Source organism: Myotis yumanensis, unplaced genomic scaffold, assembly GCF_028538775.1.
Source record: "Myotis yumanensis isolate MYYU_CA2020_CCGP unplaced genomic scaffold, mMyoYum1.0.hap1 SCAF_12, whole genome shotgun sequence".
Lineage (NCBI taxonomy): Eukaryota > Metazoa > Chordata > Mammalia > Chiroptera > Vespertilionidae > Myotis > Myotis yumanensis.
Genome location: NW_027223763.1, coordinates 33,105,819 through 33,127,985, shown reverse-complemented (window position 1 = coordinate 33,127,985; position 22,167 = coordinate 33,105,819). Strand labels below are relative to the sequence as shown.

At 40.6% G+C, this 22,167-nt stretch overlaps 1 protein-coding gene across 1 annotated transcript in view; it reads right to left on the bottom strand.

The window, feature by feature from the left end:
• KIF27 (kinesin family member 27) overlaps nucleotides 1-22,167 on the bottom strand; it is a 74,203-nt gene that overhangs the window by 49,611 nt on the left and 2,425 nt on the right. The window contains exons 2-4 of the mRNA XM_070431435.1: nucleotides 18,808-19,191; nucleotides 11,529-11,729; nucleotides 5,272-6,227 (exon numbers count right to left, since the gene is read on the bottom strand). Coding sequence (XP_070287536.1) covers nucleotides 5,272-6,227; nucleotides 11,529-11,729; nucleotides 18,808-19,105 — 1,455 coding nt within the window. The 5' untranslated portion in view covers nucleotides 19,106-19,191. The remainder of the gene's footprint in view (nucleotides 1-5,271; nucleotides 6,228-11,528; nucleotides 11,730-18,807; nucleotides 19,192-22,167) is intronic.

Sequence of the window (22,167 nt, the reverse complement as noted above, 5' to 3'; positions counted from 1 at the left end):
GAGTTTATTTTTATGTATGGTATAAGTTGGTGATCTAGTTTCATTTTTTTGCATGTATCTGTCCAATCTTCCCAACACCATTTATTGAAGAAACTGTCTTGACTCCATTGTATGTTCTTGCCTCCTTTGTCAAATATTAATTGAGCACAGTGGTTTGGGTTGATTTCTGGGTTTTCTATTCTATTCCATTGATCTATATGACTGTTCTTGTGCCAGTACCAGGCAGTTTTCAGAACAGTGACTTTGTGTTTTGTTTTTTTTAAATATATTTTATTGATTTTTTACAGAGAGGAAGGGAGAGGGATAGAGAGTTAGAATCATCGATGAGAGAGAAACACCGATCAGCTGCCTTCTGCACACCCCCTACTGGGGATGTGCTCGCAACCAAGGTACATGCCCTTGACTGGAGCCTGGGACCCTTTAGTCCGCAGGCCGACGCTCTATCCACTGAGCCAAACCGGTCAGGGCAAGAACAGTGACTTTGTAATACAGCTTGATATCAGGTATTGAGATCCCTCCTACTTTATTCTTCTTCCTCAGGATTGCCGCAGCTATCTGGAGAGGGTCATGTTTTCTTATCCGCTCAGCCACTCTATGTCTTTTGATTGAAACATTTAGTCCGTTTACATTTAAAGATATTATTGATAGCCCTAGCCGGTTTGGCTCAGTGGATAGAGCTCAGGCCTGCGGACTGAGAGGTCCCGGGTTTGATTCCGGCCAAGGGCATGTACCTTGGTTTCGGGCACATCCCCAGTGGGAGGTGTGCAGGAGGCAGCTGATCAATGTTTCTCTCTCATTGATGTTTCTAACTCTCTATCCCTCTCCTTTCCTCTCTGTGAAAAATCAATAAAATATATTTTAAAAAATAATAATAATAAAGTTATTATTGATAGGCACTTGTTTGTAGCTATTTTTATTTTTTTGTGCCTGTGTTCCTTCTCCCCTTTTTATTTCTTCTTTCTACAGCAGTCCCTTTGGCATTTCTTACATTGCTGGCTTGGTGGTGATAAATACCCTTAGACTTTTTTATCTGTGAAGCTCCTTATTTCCCTTTCAATTTTTAAAAAAATATATTTTATTGATTTTTTAACAGCGAGGAAGAGAGAGGGATAGAGTGAGAAACATTGATCAGCTGCCTCCCACACACCCCCCCCACCCCCAACGGGGATGTGCCCGCAACCAAGGCACATGCCCTTGACCGGAATCGAACCCGGGATCCTTCAGTCCACAGGCCGATGCTCTATCCACTGAGCCAAACCGGTCAGAGCTCCCCTTCAATTTTGAATGCTAGCCTTGCTGCATAGAGTATTCTTGGATTCAGTCCCTTGCTTTGCATCACTTTGTATACTTCCTTTCATTCCTTTCTGGCCTGATGTGTTGAGAAATCATTTGATAATCTAATGGGAGATCCCTTGTAAGTAACTTCCTGTCTCTCTCTCTCGCAGCCTTTAAGGTTCTCTCTTTGTCCTTAACATTAGCCACTGTAAATACAACGTGCCTTGGTGTGGGTCTTTTGGGGTTCATCTTATTTGGGACTCTCTGTGCTTGTGTAATTTTCTTCTTCCCCAAATCAGGGAAGTTTTCTGACATTATTTCTTCAAATAGGTTTTCTAACCCTTACTCCTCTTCTTGTCTTTCTGGCACCCCTATTATACGTATGTTGCCTCAAAGCTCCCTCAGGCTCTCCTCCTGCATTTGGTTTTTTTCTCCAATTGCAGTTCAGATTGGGTGCGTTTTGCTTCCCTGCCTTATAATTCACTAATTCGGTCCTCTACTTCTCCTAGTCTACTGTTGAAAGTTTCCGTGGAGGTTTTTATTGTAGCTATATCACTCTTTATTTCTTCCTGATTCTTACATAGGTTGTTGATTTTTTCATCCATCCTGTTTATGAATTGCATGACTCTTATTCTGAATTCTTTTTCTGACAAATTGCATGCCTCGGTTTTATTTAATTCCTTTTCTGGTGATTCCTCCTTTTGTTTCCTTTGGGATGTCTTTGTCTCCCCATTTTTGCTGTCTCTTTCTGGCCCTGGGCTACCTGCTTGGTGTCCAAGGGGTTGAGGCCCCTCGCAGTGCAATGGTCATGGACTCACTAGCACCAGGGACTGGGTCTCCCTTGAGTTTCACACCTTTTTTGTCTCTGCTCTGAGTTGTATCCCCTTCTCCCACAGTTCTGGTCCCTCAATTATCCGTTTCTCGGGGTTGGTGGCGGCCGGTGCACAGTACCCCTAGTGTGCAACTCTCTGTGAGAGCCCAGAGCCCTCTGGCATGCAGTACGCTGTGCTCCTCCAGCCCCTAAGGCAAGATGCTACCTTAGGTCCCTCTGGCAGTGCACTTGCAGCATTGACCTGTGACCTGTGATTTGGCGCACCAGGTCACGCCAGTAGCTTTGACCTGGGCTGTGGGTAGGGCATGCGGAGGTGACAGCTCTGTCTGTGCTGGGGGCGGGTGTGCACTAGCCGAAGGCTCTGTCTGTGCTGGTGACAGAGCCCCCACCGGCTCAAGGTTCTGTCTCAGCCAGATGCTAGCCCACTCTGGGCTGCAGCTCTGTCTGTGCCGGAGTGGGGTATGCCCCAGCCAAAGGGTGTGTCTGTGCTGGTGGTGGAGCTGCTCTGTCTTTGTCGGGGTGCGGGGCACTTGCCCTTGAGGTTTCCGTCTACCAACGGAGCACACTCAGTCTATGCCAGGCTGTGGGCGCTTGCCCTGAAGGGCTCTTCCTATGCTAGTGGCTGGCACACTCAGTCTGTGTCAGAGGTGGGATGCTCACCCTGCAAGGGCTCTGCTTAAGCTGGAGGCAGAGGGCAAAGCCGGTGGCGGAGTGCACTCAGGCTGTGCCAGAGGCAGGGCGCTTGCCCTTTGCAGGCTTTGCCTAAGTTGGTGGCAGAGTGCAAAGGTGGTGGCCGAGCACGCTCCATCTGTGCAAGGGGCAGGGCCCTCACCCCCTGAGAGCTCTGCCTGGGCTGGCAGCAGAGTGCGCTCTGTCTGTGTAAGGGGCTGGGCACATGCTCTGCAAGAGCTCTGCCTAATTTGAAAGCAGAGCACAAAGCTGGCGGCTGGCGTTGCGCACTCAGGCTGTGCCAGAGGCAGGGGGCTGGCCCTGTGCAGGCTTTGCCTAAGTTGGCAGCAAGTGCAAAGCTGGGGGTTGAGCGTGCTCAGTCTGCACAAGGAGCGGGGCCCTCCCCCTGTGCCCTGTGAGGGCTCTAAGCTCGGCGTGGAGCTCAGTGTCAGGGGAGGGGTGCTCACCTGGCTAGGGTTCCGTCTGGGCAGGGGTGTAGGACACACTGGGCTGAGGTTCTGTATTGGTATCAGGGATGGAGCGGGGAGTGGGGGCCCGCAGCTTGCACTCACAGCTTGAGGACCAGAAGCGTGGGATCCTGGGATGCTGGATTTGGGCTCTGGTTAAGAGGCTCAGCTCCTCCGGAGGTCTGTCTGATGTGCTCCCACTGAAGTCATCTGGGACCCACGTCGCGGTACCGCGTTGCTCACTGCTTGGGCACGGTGGTGGTTCCACGTAGGTTAGAGCTGGCAAGCGGCTCCCTGGCCAGGTCCGGGGGTGCTGCCCGAGGTCAGTCCGGATGTTGGTGGGGCAGCACTCCTGGCCTACTTCGCTCCCCAATATAAGATGGCATGCTTTCCGCACCAAAGCCAAACCGGCGTGGGGTGCCGGTGGCAGTAGCAAGGGCTCCCCGTCCAGGCGAGCCCAATCTGCCAGTCCCAGGTATGCCTGAGATATCTATCTGTCCCTCACTCACCCACGCACCCACCACCCACTTCCACACACGTTCCTCTCGCTTCTTTACTCTGTCACACTCTCCCTCTCCCTGTTGTGCTGTCGGCCACCATCTTCTGAATTCTAATGTATAGATCTTAATGTAACAAAATAGTTTCAAATCCGACATTGCAAGTAATCTTTAGGAAATTTCTACTTGTTGAGTTTGAGTGTGATTTCAAAGAAGAATATCCACAATTATCTAAAAAAGGCATTAAATATTCTCTTTCTAATTAAAAATCTATATGATGCTGGATTTTCTTCATATATTTCAACTAAAACAACATATTGTGACAAACTGAATGCTGAAGCAGATATGAAAATTTACCTGTCTTCTATTAAGCCAGATATTAAAGAGATGTGCAAAAATGTAAAACAATTTCACTCATCAATTTTTTGGTTTCTGGAAATATTATTTGTTCATGAAAAATAGTCTATATATTACCATATAATTAGATTATTGTTGTTATTTTTAATAAATTAATAGTTAAATTTCTTCTTTTAATTCTAATATGGTAAATATCTATAGATACACTGAGCCTGTATGACTCAGTTGGTTGGAGCATCATCCCATGCACCAGACAGTCATGGGATCAATTCCCACACAGGGCACATACCTAGGTTGCGGGTTCGATTCCAGTCGGGGGTGTATAGGAGGCAACTAATCAATGTATCTCTTTCATCAATGTTTCTATCTCTCTCTATCTCTCTCAAATCAATAAAAAATAATAATAATAAAGAAACCTGAGAACAAAATTTCAATGACTGCAATAATAAAGAATATATAACTGGCTTTTTCCTAATAAATATAAAAAGGTATTGAGGAAAGATTTCTAACTAGACAGCTATGTTTTAAATTATTTTTACATTTTAACTATGTTTTCCTACTTTAAAAATCTGGCAGAACATCTCTTTGCCCACCAAATTGCAAACTCCACATAAGCAGAACTAGGTATGTCTTGCTATTTACTACCTTTCCTGTGACACACAATCTTTACTCAATAAATGTGGGGAAATGTAATTCTAAACTCAATGTATGTAAATGCAATACATATAATGCATACATGTACATATCTACATTTCTTAAATATTACCAAATATGATGATTTTGCTTCTTTAAAAAAAATCAGTACTCCAAATTCAAGGGATGACGTATTTTTTTTTTTCAAGAACCACTGACCCATAGAGGGATAAAACTCAGTAAAGTGTAACTTAATTTTGTTTCTGAAACTATTTGTTCCCATCCTCTAAATTTAATGACCAGGTCCACAAGATTGTACTTAATAAACGTAACAACTTAAGATACATTTTACAGGAGAAAAAAGGAGGAGCCAGGAAAGGTATGAATATGAGAAGAATAGGAAAAGGGAGAAACAGAGCAAAGGCAAATGAGATTTTACATATAACCCTTTTAAAAATTTTCTGACATTCTACAATGACTTTTACTTGCCCCAAATAAATTTAGTCCTTAAACACATTTTATAAAAGCAGTGTCTATGTACCTGGCATTTCTTCAGCTCTCGCTTCAGTTGGTTAACTCTAATATGCTGTGGTCCTTCTTCCAGGTTTCCAATGCAGCAGCTTCCTCTGAATGAGCTGGGAATCACCTTCCTGACCTCCTGGGTCATGTTAAACCACTCCTGCAGCTTCTGTTGCTGCTTTTCGTTTAGACTGACAGTATCTTTTAACTCCACCAGGAGGGTGAAGGCTTCCTCTATACAATGTTGGTAACCCAGACATTCTCCTTGGAGCTGAGCTACTTGTTCCTCGAGAGAAAGGATCCTGTTATCAGGAGTCCCCTCTCGATGGATCTGGCTGGTTTGGCTATTACTAGCCTGCTGACTTTGCAAAGCTTCTCGAAGCAACTTAATCTCAAACTCCATTTCATCCATCCGGTCTGACTCAGGGCTGAAGTTTAAGGTGGGTTTGTTCCTGATGTTGCGTGCTCTATTGGCATATTTGAGAGAATTTAAGGATTCGTCAAAATTGAAGGACGATGGGCTGACACAAGTAATCATGACAGTCTTAGCAGTGCCTCCCAGGGAATCTTTCAGAAGCCGGGTAATTTTAGCATCCCTATATGGAATATGTGAACTCTTCCTGCGTGGGTCCCCAAGAGCACTTATTACATTTCCTAAAGCCAGCAACCCACTGTTGATCTGAATGGATTCTTTGAACCGTTCACCAGTATTCCCTGTTTTCGTTACTCTTTCTGATCCAGCCAAATCCACAAAGTGGAACTTTGAAACAATATGCTGACGGGAAGACCATGATCCATCTTTAGCTGCCTCTGTATTTTTTTCAACTTGACAAATGCTGATTGTAAAAATTGCATGTGATCTACTGGAGTGTTCATTCATTTGGGTGGTACTTGTACGCCTGGCTGCATTCCCCATCTCCAGGAGGCTCATCACTTCATCTGCACTCTCCACCTGGCATTCCTTGGCCCCGACAATCACTTAAAACAGCAAGTTTTTAAGTCAGGTTTTAATCAAAATCCAGTACAGTCAAATTAACCACATAACAGTTATTTGCTAGACTGCCCAGCTAAAACATTCCCTTTAAAAAAATCAATAGTGCCCTAGCTGGTTTGGCTCAGTGGATAGAACATCGGCCTGTGGACTGAAGGGTCCTGGGTTTGATTCCGGTCAAGGGCACATGCCTTGGTTGCAGGCTCCCAGGGCCCTGATGGGGGGCATGTGGGAGGTAACCAATGGATGTGTTTCTCTCACTTCGGTGTTTCTCTCTCTCTCTCCCTCTCTAGAAATCAAAGGAAAAATATCCTCAGATGAGGATTTAAAAAAAAATCAATAGTATTTCAAACAATAGTAACAGCAGCAACATTAGTTAACTTTAGAGAATGTCCCAAAAGGGACATTTTACAGAGAGTGCTCAATTTGATGTTTAAATTCTAAAAGATATAATACTGTACATAGTTTTTAACGATCTGGTTTCTTTGCAGTCACACATCATACTCAACTCTTTAAACCAGCTAACAAGAGAAAAACTCTTAATTTCAGTATTTGATTTGGAGAAGCTAATGGATTAATTAAAAGATAATAAATTAATTAAATATATAACTCAAAAGAATTAATCAGCCCTGGCCAGGTGGCTCAGTTGGTTGGAGTGTAGTCCCATACACCAAAAGGGTGCAGGTTCAATTCTCGGTCAGGACACATAACCTAAGTTTTGGATTCAGTCCCTGGTCAGGGTGAGAAGGGAGGCAATGGATTGATGTTTCTCTCTCACATCAATATTTCTTTCTCTCCCTTCCTCTCTCTCTAAAATCAATAAATGTATCCTTGGGTGAGGATTAAAAAACAATTAATTAGTAATAGATTCATTTTTTAAAAATAGTCTCTCTTGAATTTGTTACTATTCAAGTTCTCCTTAGGTTTAAGGTTTTTTTTATATTGTGGAGTCACATCTAATGACAGATGAAAATTTTAATATAAGTAAAGTTATTCATTTTAAAAGCAAGTGTGCCCTACATAATATCAGAGTGTAAGGTAAACAAATGAAATGGCAATTCAAAACAAGCAGAAAATTTCTATTTCAACAGCAGAATAAGAACAAGTAACCTAAGCTTACTATTACCACATGTTTCTACCCAAAGTTTTCAAAAAAGACTAGGTAGATTTCAGATTTGAATCAAAGCAGTAAAGCTCCTAATTCTGAGGTCAAATTACAATGGTGTACTTCCTTTTTAACCAGATCCCATCATGCCACTGTTTCTTTGAAAAATAATCATTTTGCTTATATTATTTCCATCATGAAACCTTTTTTAACAACCTGGTTCATTTAAAGTTCTAAAGTACTTGTACTACAGACAGTGCTAAAATATCAGCAATTATAAAATATGATAATATAACTATAAATTATAGCATAAATTTTATATAACTTTTCTAGTGTTAGGGTATAGCTTAGTACTAGGTAAGGTTCTCAAGCCCAGCTGCAAATCACCTCGGAGGGAGCTTTATAAAACAGAAAGTACCTGTGCCCAGGTCCCATCCCAGACTAATCTACACTAATAAAAGACAAAGATGCTAATTGACTGTACCTTCGCTACACCCCAAGCCACGCCCACCAGCCAATCAGAGCGACTATATGCAAATTAACCCAACCAAGATGGCGGCTGGCAGCCACGGAGCTGGAGCAAGCAGAAGGCTTGGTTGCCCTGGAGATGGAGGAAGCCAAGCTTCCCGCAGGCCCTGGCCGGCTCTGAGCTCCACTCAAGGCAACAAAGTTTCAATTATAGAATATAAACAAACCCAAGATACCTGCTTCCAGCCAGCCTCCACTGGGAGCTTGGGTGGCTGGGGACTGTGGCCAGCCTGCAAACAGCCATCGACCCCTCACCCAGGCTGGCCAGGCACCCCAGCGGGGACCCCTACCCTGAAGGGGCTGTGGCCAGCCTGCAAACAGCCATCAGCCACTCACCCAGGCTGGCCAGGCACCCCAGCAGGACCCCCCTTCCTGAAGGGGGTGTGACCAGCCTAAAAACAGCCCTCAGCCCCTCACCCAGGCTGGCCAGGCACTCCAGCAGGGACCCCCACCCTGAAGGGAGTGTGGCCAGTCTGAAAATGGCCCTCAGCCCCTCACCCAGGCTGGCCAGGCACCCCAGCGGGACCCCCACCCTGATCCAGGACACCCTTCAGGGCAAACCAGCCGGCTCCCACCCATGCACCAGGCCTCTATCCTATATAATAAAAGGATAATATGCAAATTGACCCTAACAGCAGAAAGACTGGGAATGACTGGTCACTATGACACACACTGACCACCAGGGGGCAGACGCTCAATGCAGGAGCTGCCCCCTGGTTGTCAATGTGCTCCCACAGGGGGAGCTCTGTTCAGCCACAAGCCAGGCTGATGGCTGCCAGTACAGCGGTGGTGGTGGGAGCCTCTCCCGCCTCCTCAGCAGCGCTAAGGATGTCAGACTGCAGCTTAGGCCTGCTCCCCGCTGGCAAGTGGGCATCCCCCGAGAGCTCCCAGGCTGCCAGAGGGATGTCTGACTGCCAGCTTAGGCCCAATCCCCCGGGGAGCGGGCCTAAGCCAGCAGGTGGTTATCCCGCAAGGGGTCCCAGACTGCGAGAGGGCACAGGCCGGGCTGAGGGACTCCCCTGAGTGCACAAATTTTTGTGCACCGGGCCTCTAGTTCATTAGAATTTCTGAAAAGTAAGGCCCAGAAACCAGTACTTTAAAAAAATATTTTTTTATTGCTTTCAGAGAGGAAGAAAGAGGGGGAGATAGAAACATCAATGATGAGAGAGAATCATTGATCCACTGCCTCCTGCACACTCCACACTGGGAATCAAGCCCACAACCAGGCATGTGCCCTTACCAGGAAGAAATTTTAGTGACCTCCTGGTTCATAGGTTGACACTCAACTACTGAGCCATACCGGCTGGGCACCAATACTTTTTAAAAAGCTTCAAAGGTGGTGCTAATTGTGCCACTTCCAGATTGGATACCAACAATTGCTTCACACAAAGGACTCAATAAATATGTCAAACAAGTGCATGTTGTAAGACATTATGTAAGATATATGGCAATCTGTCTTAACACAATTTGTTACAACCTGCAAAAAATTTTTGCAGAATTGATATCAGTCAGGGAATATTTTGATCATTAAATTTATCAGGAGTGACAATGTACCCTCCATACTGTGAGATAATTTTAAAATAAATGCATTATTTTTGTAATTTTTAATAAAATATAAAAATATTCAGTAAATATATTTCACGATACAAAAGCTCAAAACTCCAGTCTGAATTCTGTTCAGAAAAAAATAGCTATATTGAATTATCTAATCTATATATATAAAAACCAAGGTACTGAATGGCAGCAGAATGACCAGAATGACCAGTGGCTATGCTGTGCACTGCAGCAGCCAACCAGCCCGATCAGGGGCGGGGCCTGCCAGCCAACCGCCCACAGCCTCTCCCCCTGCTACCCGCCCCCCCCCCATCGCCCAGCCCCCCATCACTGAAGTGTGACCTTCAGAAATTCTAAGTAAGTAAATGCTCTCCAGGCTTCATAGACCAGGAATCTGAATGACAAGTGATCAGGTGGAAAACTGCTCAAGGGCTGGACCATCAGTCAGGTGTCCAGGAGAGGTGCCCAGCACAACCACCATCTTCCTGCGTTCTCTCTCCACTGCTTACTACCAAAGAGGGCAGCCACATCACACCACAGCCTCTCTTTAGGGGGTTTGTCAGCAGGGAACTAAACCGCATTACCTGTCTAGGGAGAGACTCAGAAACGGAAGCTGTAAGTGTCCCTGACACTGAAGTGCCTTTGAAGCTTCAACTCATCCTAAAGCCAACAGCAAACATGTATACACCCTGCAAAGATCTTTGTCACTAATATCACCCCCCCCGCTGGCCCCATCCCCAATCGCTCCCCCACATCAGGGGTGGGCAGCTGGACCCCACCCATGCACGAATTCATGCACCGGGCCTCTAGTAATTTCATAAACTACTATGTATGCTTTCTAAAAACAAACAAAAAAAAACAAAAACAATTTCTCCCAATGTCCAGGAATGCCAGGGCTGCCAGACAGGGTCTCTAAGAAGACAAGCTTTACTGCCCCCTGCAGGCTGCTGTTTCAATGACTATAGCCATCTTACTTTCCTAGCTGCTAGGAAACTCCCTCAAGGAGTGACTCCATCACCAGGACCCTTTATCTCCTGGAAGGTTCTACTACATGTGTTTCCTAGGAGAGGAAGACATTCAAGAACAGTCACTTGTTATTAATAATAGTAAAAAATTTGAAACAGCCTAAATATCCAACAACGGAATAGTTAAATAAATTATTATAATACATTCAGAAGACAAATTACCACCTGACCACTAAGAGTCACAAGGCTGAAAACTATTTAAAGCCATGTGAAAATGCTCACAATACAAATATTAAGTGAAAAAATAAGATGTAATACTATATTTGGGGGATCGCAAGTATATTTAAAAAAAAAACTCTACGTGCATAGAAAAAGAAAACACAACAATAAGAGAAACTATTTTGGGTTCTGGGATCAAAAATAATCTTTTATTTTCTTCCTCATACTTTTTTATGTTTTCAAAGTATTTTATGTTGAATATTTTTCCTTTCAAATAAAAGAAGCAGAAAGTATTATGCTTTAAAATACTTGCATTTTAACCCTCCACTTCTAATCGTCTCCTATTTCCAAACAAATGGATATTTAATGAGATTAATGGTTGTAAACACAGAAAATCAGACCTTGAGAAGCTCAACAAAGGAGAGGTAAATGTTAATATGGAGAAGCAAACACATAAACTCTCTACTAAAAAAAAATAAGGAAGCAATAGGTATGCTGGGACAAAAATCAAAGAACAAAGGTGAGTTCTCGATCAACCTGGCTGAACACCAAAGGGAGAAGCCATCCCCTATCTTGGGGTAACTGAGAGGGGGAAAAAAGTACAAAAATTAATCTAGACTATTTCTCAGTCTCACTTAAGGTCAGTGTCGGGAGTGGAAGGAAGTGGGGCATTTTTAGGAACTAAGTATTATTTTGAATTACAACTTAATAACATCATCTTGCCTAACAGTTGAACTTCTACTTTTCACCTGGGCAATTTAACTGATATTTTAATCAATAAGATATTCAATTTTAAAGTAAAAACAAATTCATTTTGCTTCTATGTGTTTCTAAAGCTTCTTTGGAATATATCCAGAAACTGAATTAAATCATATCTATTTGCTAAAAAAGGCTATCTAGTAAGTAGGCTACTTTACCAGTGTTTCCTTTTTCATCTTCTCGGATGTGAAGATCCTTCACAGATGTCTCCAATTCTAGAAGATCTCTTAGGTCTTCCTTATATACTTCTATATAAGAAACTTTTATTTTAAAGTCAGTGCTAGGATTTTCAGAGATGTTTTGAAATATTTCTTGGATAGCTCGAGGAATGATACCCTTCTGACCTTCTACAACTGAAGCTGAAATTTTAGAAAAAAGAAAAAAAAAGCACATATGAAACTTAAAATATAAGAAAAGCTACAACATGAAATTGACAATCAATACATTTATTTTCTTACAATTCTCTATACTATAAATCTTTTAAACCATAACTACAAAATTCATAGTTAATAGTTTGCACATGCATGCCCTTACTCAAAATTTACTCATGCATTCATTCAACAAATATTTATTTAGTACCTTCTTTTTGCCAGGCAGTATTCTAGGACCCTGGGAACCATTAGTGAACAAAACAGAAGAAAAAAAATCCCTGCCCTTATGGGACTGTACTGAAGAAAGACAACAGCAAAAAAGAGTAACTGATAAGTGAATTAAATGGTATGTTAAAAGTGATAGGTATATCCAGATAAAAAACTGAGCAGGGTAAGGGGGAATGGATGTCTAGGTGCATCTAGGTGGGAGGTGTTTGCAACGTTAGGTAGAAAAGTCATGATGGGCATCATTGAGAAGCTGACACTTAAGCAAAGACTTGAAAGAGGTGGCAGAGGAACCATGTGCGTATCTGACGGAAGAGTAACCCAGGGAGAGAACAACCAGTACAAAGACGCTAAACTGATGTGATCCATTAGCAAGAAGGCCAGTGTGGTTGAAGCAGAGAGAGCAAGGGGAGAGTGACAGGGGATGAGGTCAGAGAGATGACAGAGCAAGAACATAAAAGTCTGTGTAGACCACAGTAGACCTCGGGTTTTATTGTGTGAGAGCAGAGCACCGGAGGATAGTAGTAAGTTGCAATTTAAGAGCAATTTGCCAAAACCGGTTTGGCTCAGTGGATAGAGCGTCGGCCTGCGGACTGAAGGGTCCCGGGTTCGATTCCGGTCAAGGGCATGTACTTGGGTTGCGGGCACATCCCCAGTGGGAGCTGTGCAGGAGGCAGCTGGTCGATGTTTCTCTCTCATCGATGTTTCTAACTCTCTATTTCTCTCCCTTCCTCTCTGTAAAAAATCAATAAAAAAAATATATATATATTTAAAAAAAAAAAAAAAAGAGCAACTTAAGCCTGGTGTTTTGCAAATACCATAAAAGGGCAGGAGTGGATGTGGGGAAAACACTTAGAAGGCTGTGCAGTAATCCGGGAATCAAGAGGGTTGGGCAGGTAAATATAATGTGGCTCACAGCAGGATGGTAGCAGAGAAAAGATGAGAAGTGACCCAATTTGGGATTTATGTTGAAAGGAACACCATTAAGATTCCCTGACAGATTGGATGTGAGATATGAAAGAAAGCAATGAGTCGAGAATGACTCTAGTGCTGGCCAGTTTGGTCCCACGTTCGATTCCAGTCAAGGCATGTACCTCAGTTGCAGGCTCCTCCCTGGCCTGAGCCCCTGGTCAGGGTGCATGCAGGAGGCAACCGATCAATACGTTTCTCTCACATCGATGTTTCTCTCTCTTTTCCTCTTTCTCCCACTCTCCCTAAAAATCAATGGAAAAATATCCTCTGGTGAGGATTAACAACAAAAGAATGACTCTAAGGTTTTTTCTTGAGCCACTGTAGTTGCCATCAATAAATATGGGTAAGAGTGGGGACTGAGTTGGTTTGAGGGGAAAAAAGCAGTTCATTTTTTGACCAATTAAGCTTGAGGCGTCTGTTAGCATCCAATTGAGATATTTAGTGGCCAATTGCAAAGATTAAACAGGCAATAGCTGGATATATATTAAGTCCAGAGTTCAAGGCAGTAGTCTGGATTGGAGGTTTTTTTAAAAATCGGAAGTCAGCTACATATAGATGGTATTCAATATCATGAGACTGTATAAGATCAGGGAAAAAAGTAGTCAGATACCTCTTTTCCTTCATCACTTCCACAACCCAGAACACAGATCTACACAACATTATGAATGAACAACAGTGCATACTAGGGACTCAGATACTTGTACACCAATGTCCATAGCAGCATATTCACAACAGCCAAAAAGGGGGGAAACTCAAGTGCCAACCAACACAGGAATGAATACGCAAAATATGACATATAGATAAAATGGAATATTATTGTCATAAAAAGGAATAGGGTTCTGATACATGCTACAAGGAGGATGCCCTTGGAAACAAGTGAAAGAATCCAGACAGAGGAGGACAAATATTATATGATTCCACTTCTAAGAAATATCTATAAGATGAAAATTCATAGAGAAAGAAAGTAAATTAGAGGTCACCAGGGGATGAGGAAGGGGAGTTATTTCTTAATGGATACAAAGTTTCTATTTGGGATGCTGAAAAAAAAAAGGCAGTGATGGTTACAAAACATTAAGATTATGGTTAGAGCACTATAATCTTAAAATGGTTAAAAAAGTAAATTTTATGTTATACTAGAGGCCTGGTGCACGAAATTCGTGCACAGTAGGGTCCCTAGGCCTGGCCAGTGATCAGAGCAGATCAGGGCCTTCTGGCTGCTGGCCTGGGACTCCCTTCCTCAGCTGCTGGCCGCCAGCCGGCACCTTCCTTCATTCTGTGCCACCCCCTGGTGGTCAGTGCATGTAATAGCGAGTGATAGAACTCCTGGTCTCCCAGTCTAACTCCTGTGGGGACACTTTGTATATTAGCCTTTTATATATATAGATATATATATTTACCATAATTTTTTAAATAGTAAAAAAAAAGTACAATATAAAATTTAAGATAAATGAATAAATGAAATAATAAATTGGGACTTAAGTTTCTATAGGCCAATTTAGAAACAAACCTATCTACTATTTTCAGCATTGTTTCATGGTAAATATATTACAAGCTACAAAACGCTGGTTTACAAATGAACCTTAAAACCCACTTGTTTCCAAGCTGAAGATTACCAATGTTTAAATTTTTGACAACAATCATCCTGAAAATCTGAACTTCTATTAAATTGGACTGCCTTTCACCTAATTTAAGATGTAATACTGCCATCGTGTGGCATGTACAGGAAGCTGTAGGTTTTCCAATATAAGGGAGAAAGTGGATTCCTTTTTGACAGCTTCCAGGAATAAGATAATAGCAATATCTACAAACCAAAGTATAAGTATTCTGGATTAGCCAGTATGTATAGATGATCATTACCCACTTCAAAAGATAAGAACAATCCCACAAAAATTCAAAAGACTTATCAAAAAGCTCAATTTCAAATAATATTAATAATAAAGCTTCAATACGTATTTTGGTAACCTATAAATCACATTTCAATGTTAGGCTTATATTCCTGAAATATAAACTATTTCAGAGAGAGAATTTATAAAGTTTTGTACCTCAATAGTCATCATTTAGCTATTTATTATATGCTATTTAAATAGTAGAGAAATAAAAGTTCTTAAAGATTAGGCCTAGTAAAAGTCGGTACATCCAAAGTTCTGAAAAATTGGAAAATGATTAGCTTAAATAAGAATCATATTAAATGCCCTTGTCGGCGTGACTCAGTGAATAGAGCGTCGGCCTGCAGACTGAAGGGTCCCAGGTTCGATTCCGGCCAAGGGCACATGCCTGGGTTGCGGGCTTGATCCCCAGTAGGGGTTGTGCAGGAGGCAGCTGATCAATGATTCTCTCTCATCATTGATGTTTCTATCTCTCTCTCCTTCTCCCTTCCTCTCTGAAATCAATAAAGAAATATATATTTTTAAAAAGAATCATATTAAAAAATAAGAAATTTTCATTCTGTCATAGTACGTAGCATGGTACCCTAGATACAGCAAATGCTCAATAAATTATTTATTGGGGGCAAAAACCAACATTATTTTCATAGTCAATAATTAAACAGCAGACAACTGACCCAGAATTGGAAATTTCATGTGATGAAATAATATTCTCAGAATTGGGAATGTCAATCTGGGAAACTGAAAATGCTCACTGGTTCATAGGCTGATGTTCTATCCACTGAGCCAAACCAGTTAGGACCAAAATTTATTTCTAATGGTGGTCTATTTCTTCTGATAAAGAGCACCTCAGAACAGTTAAAAGTATTTTAGGACAATAGATAACTTTTTTCCTTAAAGAACTAAAATTACACTCCTGGCCTCTTAATAAAAAAAACAATATAGCTATGCCTGGCCAGTGTAGCTCAGTGGTTGATTCCCGATGAGGACACATGCCTGGGTTGTGGGCTTGATCCCAGGTGGGGGCCATGCAGGAGGTAGCTAATCGATGATTCTCTCTCATCATTGATGTTTCCATCTCTCTCTCCCTTTCCTTACTCTCTGAAATCAATAAAAATATATTTTTTAAAAAAAACAATATAGTCCCTAGCTCAAGTATGTCAAACTTGTGGATCACAGGCTGCATGCAGCCCACATCAAATATTTTTGTGGCCCAGCCAATATAACGGTATATAAGAAACTTTTTAATAAAAATTTCATAACTTAATTTTTACAATATCCTATCATACATATTAATAACGAACTACAACGTTCACTAATGACTGATTACTATAATTGTGTTGCATTCATTTCCCTTATACACCTGACGAGCAGGCGCACCATTTCTCCCCACTAATACTAGCAGCGAATATTCTAGCAGCCGATTGCCACATCATTAGTCTTGTACTAACTTGTTGGTGTGTGCAACAGAAAATATTTCACTTTCAGAGAACAAGAAAAATAGGTTTACTAGTATTTGAGTTACGGTTATTAATTTATGCCAGTGATGGCGAACCTTTTGAGCTCGGCGTGTCAGCATTTTGAAAAACCCTAACTTAACTCTGGTGCCATGTCACATATAGAAATTTTTTGATATATGCAACCATAGTAAAACAAAGACTTAAATGAGCTCACGTGTCACCTCTAACACGCGTGTCATAGGTTCGCCATCACTGATTTATGCAGTTATCAGTGTCTGGTAATTTAATGTTCAAGAACAAATATTATTTTTATCAAAATGTCCTATTATTTTATGTTAACGATTACTCATTTATTTTAGCCCTTTGTATTCAGCATGTCTCCATCGAAATAAACCTACGTTTCTATGAAAATTGAAGCTTTTGGTTTTTTGCAATCCACATAAACTTAAACCTTGTTTATTTCGCCCATGTTAGCCTTTGAGTTTGACATGCTTGCCCTAGCTGGTTTGGTTCAGTGGATAGAGTGTCACCCTGCGGACTGAAGGGTCCTGGGTTCTATTCTGGTCATGGGCACATGCTCAGGTTGGCTCGATCCCCAGTGTAGGGTGTGGGAGGCAGCCAATCAATGATTCTCTCTCATCACTGATATTTCTCTCTCTCTCTCTCTCTCTCTCTCTCCCTCTCCCTTCCTCTCTAAAATCAATAAAAATACATATTTTTTTAAAACAATATAGCTATAATTATCACCAAGATCTGAACATTTTATACTCCTATTAGCATAAAGCACATACTGAGTCATTAAGGTCATAAAACATTGGCCAATAAAAAACAAAAACAACAACAAAAAACTATGATCTCCAAGAAAAACCACAATAGAAAATCTGAAATTTATTTTATTGTGAGACCCTAAAATAATCTAATATCTTAAATCTCCTATTCCTGTATAACACTAATTCTAAAAAATTGGTCAAGGTAGTGGCATTAGGCACTTACGGCCCCTCCATTTACTCTTTGGAATGAGGGCTTCCTCAAACCACACAGCCACCTCCAAACCTCCCCCCACCCATCCCTGCACTCAATGGGAGATGTTTCTGAAACTTACATATTCTACATTTGAGAAGCATGAAAGTAGAAAAAAAATTGAAAGCCATTATACAGATAGATAATACTAATGATCACTTTCAACAATGATCTATATGCACAACATTCAAAAGCTTGCCTTTAATATAAAAATATCAATACAATTAACAGTCTCAACAGAAGACTTGGCTTTCAATTCCAGCTCTGTCACCTGCCACCTAACTCAGTAAGCCCTCCAGCGTTCTGTGGCTGGAGCTCCTCACTCATAAATGAAACTATTTTCAAGGTTCTTTCTAGCTCTAAAAGAAATCTTATGATACTATCTTCTCTAAACTATTACAAGCAAGAGAAATTATATCCTAAAGTTTTCAGTATTTAAAACAGAAATCTGTATACATATGTAAGGTGGTGGATGCATTAACTAGAAGGGAGGAATCCTTTCACAATGTACACACAGATCAAATCATCACAATGTATTCTTAAAATATCTTACAATTTGTCAACTAAACCTCAATAAAGTTGTAAAAAACTTTACAACTGGCTAACAATCTGGCTAAAAAATGGGAAAAAAAGACTCTTTAAGTTACTTTCCTCTAAGTCCTGGTTATAGGACTCTTAATATTTACAAGTGGACTATTAAAAGATGCAAAATCTAGAAAAAATGCAAAATTACATCATGTTAACTCATGTCTAATTTAAATTCTGTTCAAAATGACAAAGGGCTGCCAGAGGCACATGGTTTTGGGGTGTGGGTAACGGTTATAAGTCCTGAGGTGACTACAGTTAACAATACTATATTGTAGCCCTGACCGGTTTGGCTCAGTGGATAGAGCGTCAGCCTGGGGATTCAAGGGTCCCAGGTTCAATTCCGATCAAGGGCATGTACCTTGGTTGCGGGCACATCCCCAGCGGGAGGTGTGCAGGAGGCAGCTGGTCAATGTTTCTAACTCTCTATCCCTCTCCCTTCCTCTCTGTAAAAAAAATCAATAAAATATATTTCAAAAAATACTATATTGTATATTTAAAAGTTGCTAAGATTTCTCATCACAAGAAAAAAAAATTGAAACTGTGTGCAGTGATTGATATAAACTGAACTGTGGCAATCACTTTGCAATATAAACATTTATCAAATCATTGTTATATACCTTGGACTAATATATTATATGTCAATTTATTTCAATTAAATTGGAAAAAATGTCAAAGGTCTAAACACTGAATATTGTCTTAAACTTATTTCCTCAAACAAATATAACCATAAATTAAACTGTTTAATGAAAATTCAACTTAAAAAACAATGTTTTTCTTAAAGATGACGTATGAGCACATCTGATTATCCTATTCATTATTTCATTCAATCAATATGCTGAGCACCTACTATGTGTCAGGTACTCTCATGTTGTAGCTTCTTTCAAGTGTTTCAAACGTCAAAGACTATGAGAATCTTACCAACATGGCCTCCTCCGATGGTGTATGTCTTCCCAGATCCAGTTTGTCCATAGGCAAAAACAGTTACATTATAGCCTTCAATGAGTGATAACACTAGTGGCTTTATGCACGTATTATAAACTTCGTCTTGAGTGGAACTTTTGCCAAAAACAAAATCAAAAGTAAAGATTCTGTCTCTCCCAATGATAATTTGCTGGGTGTTTGGAATAACTCTCACACAAACTTGATGATTATGAAGAACTTCTTTGCATAGCAGAGGTCTAATTCTTACAGCAACTTTTACTGGTATTTCCTCCATGGCAGCTTAGATTTTCCTAACAGATTTTCTACTTAACGTTCAGTGTCTAGTGTGAGAGCCATCCATTTTACATAAGATCTGGACTCCTGTGTATCAAAATAAAAACAAAATTTAATTACTGACTCTTCCCTAATAAATAAATCATCATCTAAAGCAAAGTCAATTAGAACAGGTTTTGTTCCAACATAAGCTAGTTACAAAGAATAAATCTGTCTTGTAAAGTACATCTATAATTTATAGATGAAATGATATGATGTCTGGATTTGCTGTAAATAATCTAGGGGGTAGAGGCCATGAGTTGGCAAATGATGAAAACTAAATGATAAGCACATGGGATTCCACTGTGCCCTTCTTTCTGTAATTATAGTATATTTCCCAGCTCATTGGTCTAAATATTGAATAATTGGGGAGTTAAAAAATTAAATCAAGGAAATAACTGGGTAATTGTACACATGTTAAAAGCAAATCCTTGTAATAGGTTTTATAGCTATATATTTAAAAATAACATCTCCTCATTGCCACAAATATTATAAATAAATCCATGAAATAATCTTAAGGATTTCCATAAGTCATTTTTTATTCAAAAATAGTCAAAACTGAAAAACTGCTTTTCTCCTCCTAAATTGTTATACTAATTTCTGAAGATCTCTAGTGGAATTAATACATTAAAAATTAAACTGGGCCCTGACTGGTTTGGCTTGGTGGAGAGAGCGTCGGCCTGCGGACTCAAGGGTCCCAGGTTCGATTCCGGTCAAGGGCATGTACCTTGGTTGCGGGCACATCCCCAGTCAGGAGTGTGCAGGAGGCAGGTGATCAATGTTTCTCTCTCATTGATGTTTCCAACTCTCTATCCCTTTCCCTTCCTCTCTGTAAAAAATCAATAAAATATATTTTTAAAAAATTAAACTGGGCTGGGCTGGGCTGGGCTGGGCTGGGCTGCTGAGGCTCAGCGGCTGAGCATTGGCCTATGAACAAAGAGGTCACGGTTTGATTCCCGGTCGGGGCACATGCCTGGGTTTTGGTCTCAATCCCCAGTAAGGGGTGTGCAGGAGGCAGCTGATCGATGATTCTTTCTCATCACTAATGTTTCTATCTCTCTCCCTCTCCCTCCCTTTCTCTGAAATTAATAAAAACTTATCTTTAAAAAAAATTAAATTGGTAGCTACACTTACAGTGAACAACCTGAAAGAAATAAATTAAGAAAACAATTCTAACCCTAGCCTATTTGGCTCAGTGGTTGGAACATCTGCCCAAGAACTGAAGGATTCAGGGTTCGATTCCGGTCAAGGGCATGTACCTCAGTTGCAGGCTTGATCCCTAGCCCTGGCTGGGGAGCGCGTTGGGAGCAACTAATCCATGTCTCTCTCACATCGATGTTTCTCTCTCCCCGTCCCTTCCATTCTGTCTAAAACTCAATGGGAAAAAATATCCTTGGGTGAAGAGTAGCAACAACAAAAAGAAAACACTTCCATTTACAATAGCATTAAAGGAATAAAATACTTTGGAATACATTTTTTAAAAAGATGTGTAAAACTGATACTTTGAAAACTACAAAATATTGTTGGAAGAAAGAAGATCTAAATAAATGGAAAAGCATCTCCTGTTCATGGATTGCAAGACATTGTTGAGATGACAATGCAATATTCCCCAAACCGATCTGAAGGTTCAACACAAGTCCTATCAGAATCCCAGCTGACTTCTTTATAGAAGTTGACAAGCTCATCCAAAAATTCATATGGAAATTCGAGGGACACAGAATACCAAAAACAATAGTGAAAAAGAACAAAATTGGAGGACACACTTCCCCAATTTTAAAATCAAGCAATAGCATTCAAGAAGGTGTGGTATGGGCATAGCCAGACTTAGAGATCAATGGAAAAGAACTGAGGATCCAGAAATAAACCATCACATTTATAGGCAATTAATTTTCAACAAGCAGGCGAAGACAATTCAATGGGGGAAAACAGTCTTTTCAACAAAAGGTCATGTACAACTGGATATCCACCCTCCGGTTGGACTCCTATCTCACATACACCAAAGTTAATTCAAAATGATTCATATACGTAAATGTAAGGTCGAAACTATAAAATTCGTAAAAGAAAACATGGGGGTAACTCTTGCTAACTTTAGATTTGGCAACGGTTGTTCAGATACAACACCGAAAGCAAGAGGAATAAGCAATAAAATGAAAAAATAGGTAAAATCCCACTTAATCAAATGCAAAAGTTTTAAGCCTCAAAAGACACCATCAGCCCTAGCTGATTTGGCTCAGTGGATAGAGTATTGGCCGGTGGACTGAAAGGTCTCGGGTTAGATTCTGGTCAAAGGAACATATGCCAGTTGCAGGCCCAATCCCCAGTGGGGGGAATGCAGGAGGCAGCTAATCAATGATTCTCTCTCATCACTGATGTTTCTAACTCTCTCTCCCTCTCCCTACCTCTGAAATCACTAAAAAAATATTTTTAAAAAAACACAAAACTTGTAGGTCTTGGTAGGATAAAAAGTTTACAAATGTAACAAGCAATCTATAATAAAGTTTAGTGTAGATGATGAAAAATAATCAGTTTGGGAGAAGGGAAGTCTTAAACAATATCATTAAGTAATCTAGTAGACTAATGAACAAAAGTAACATTTGCTTGCTATGGAAATGTTAGTTTAGACATATTTAATATTCACTAGCCTTTAAAAACTGTGCAGCAATACTGTGCATTTATAACTTTGTGAGCGGATAGTCTGAAAAGGATCACAATAACAAAAAACATTTACATCACTCTACTAAGAGTCCACTGAGAGTAAAATAATATCAGCTCCCTTGGACCATAAAATCCCAAAATAGTTAGCAAACTATCTTTAATGGCCAAAAAGATGCATCTAATCTTGTCAGTTTTATTCATTCTACTAAAATTCATCACTGAATAAATAAATACTCATATGTATAGTAAATCTTTTCAGGGATCCTAAAGGACTCTGCAATCATCTGCTGCTGGGAACTTTTCCAAAGAAATTGCAGAGATGCTGTGCTGAGTTGGTTCTTCCAAATGTCTTTAAACACCTACATTAGA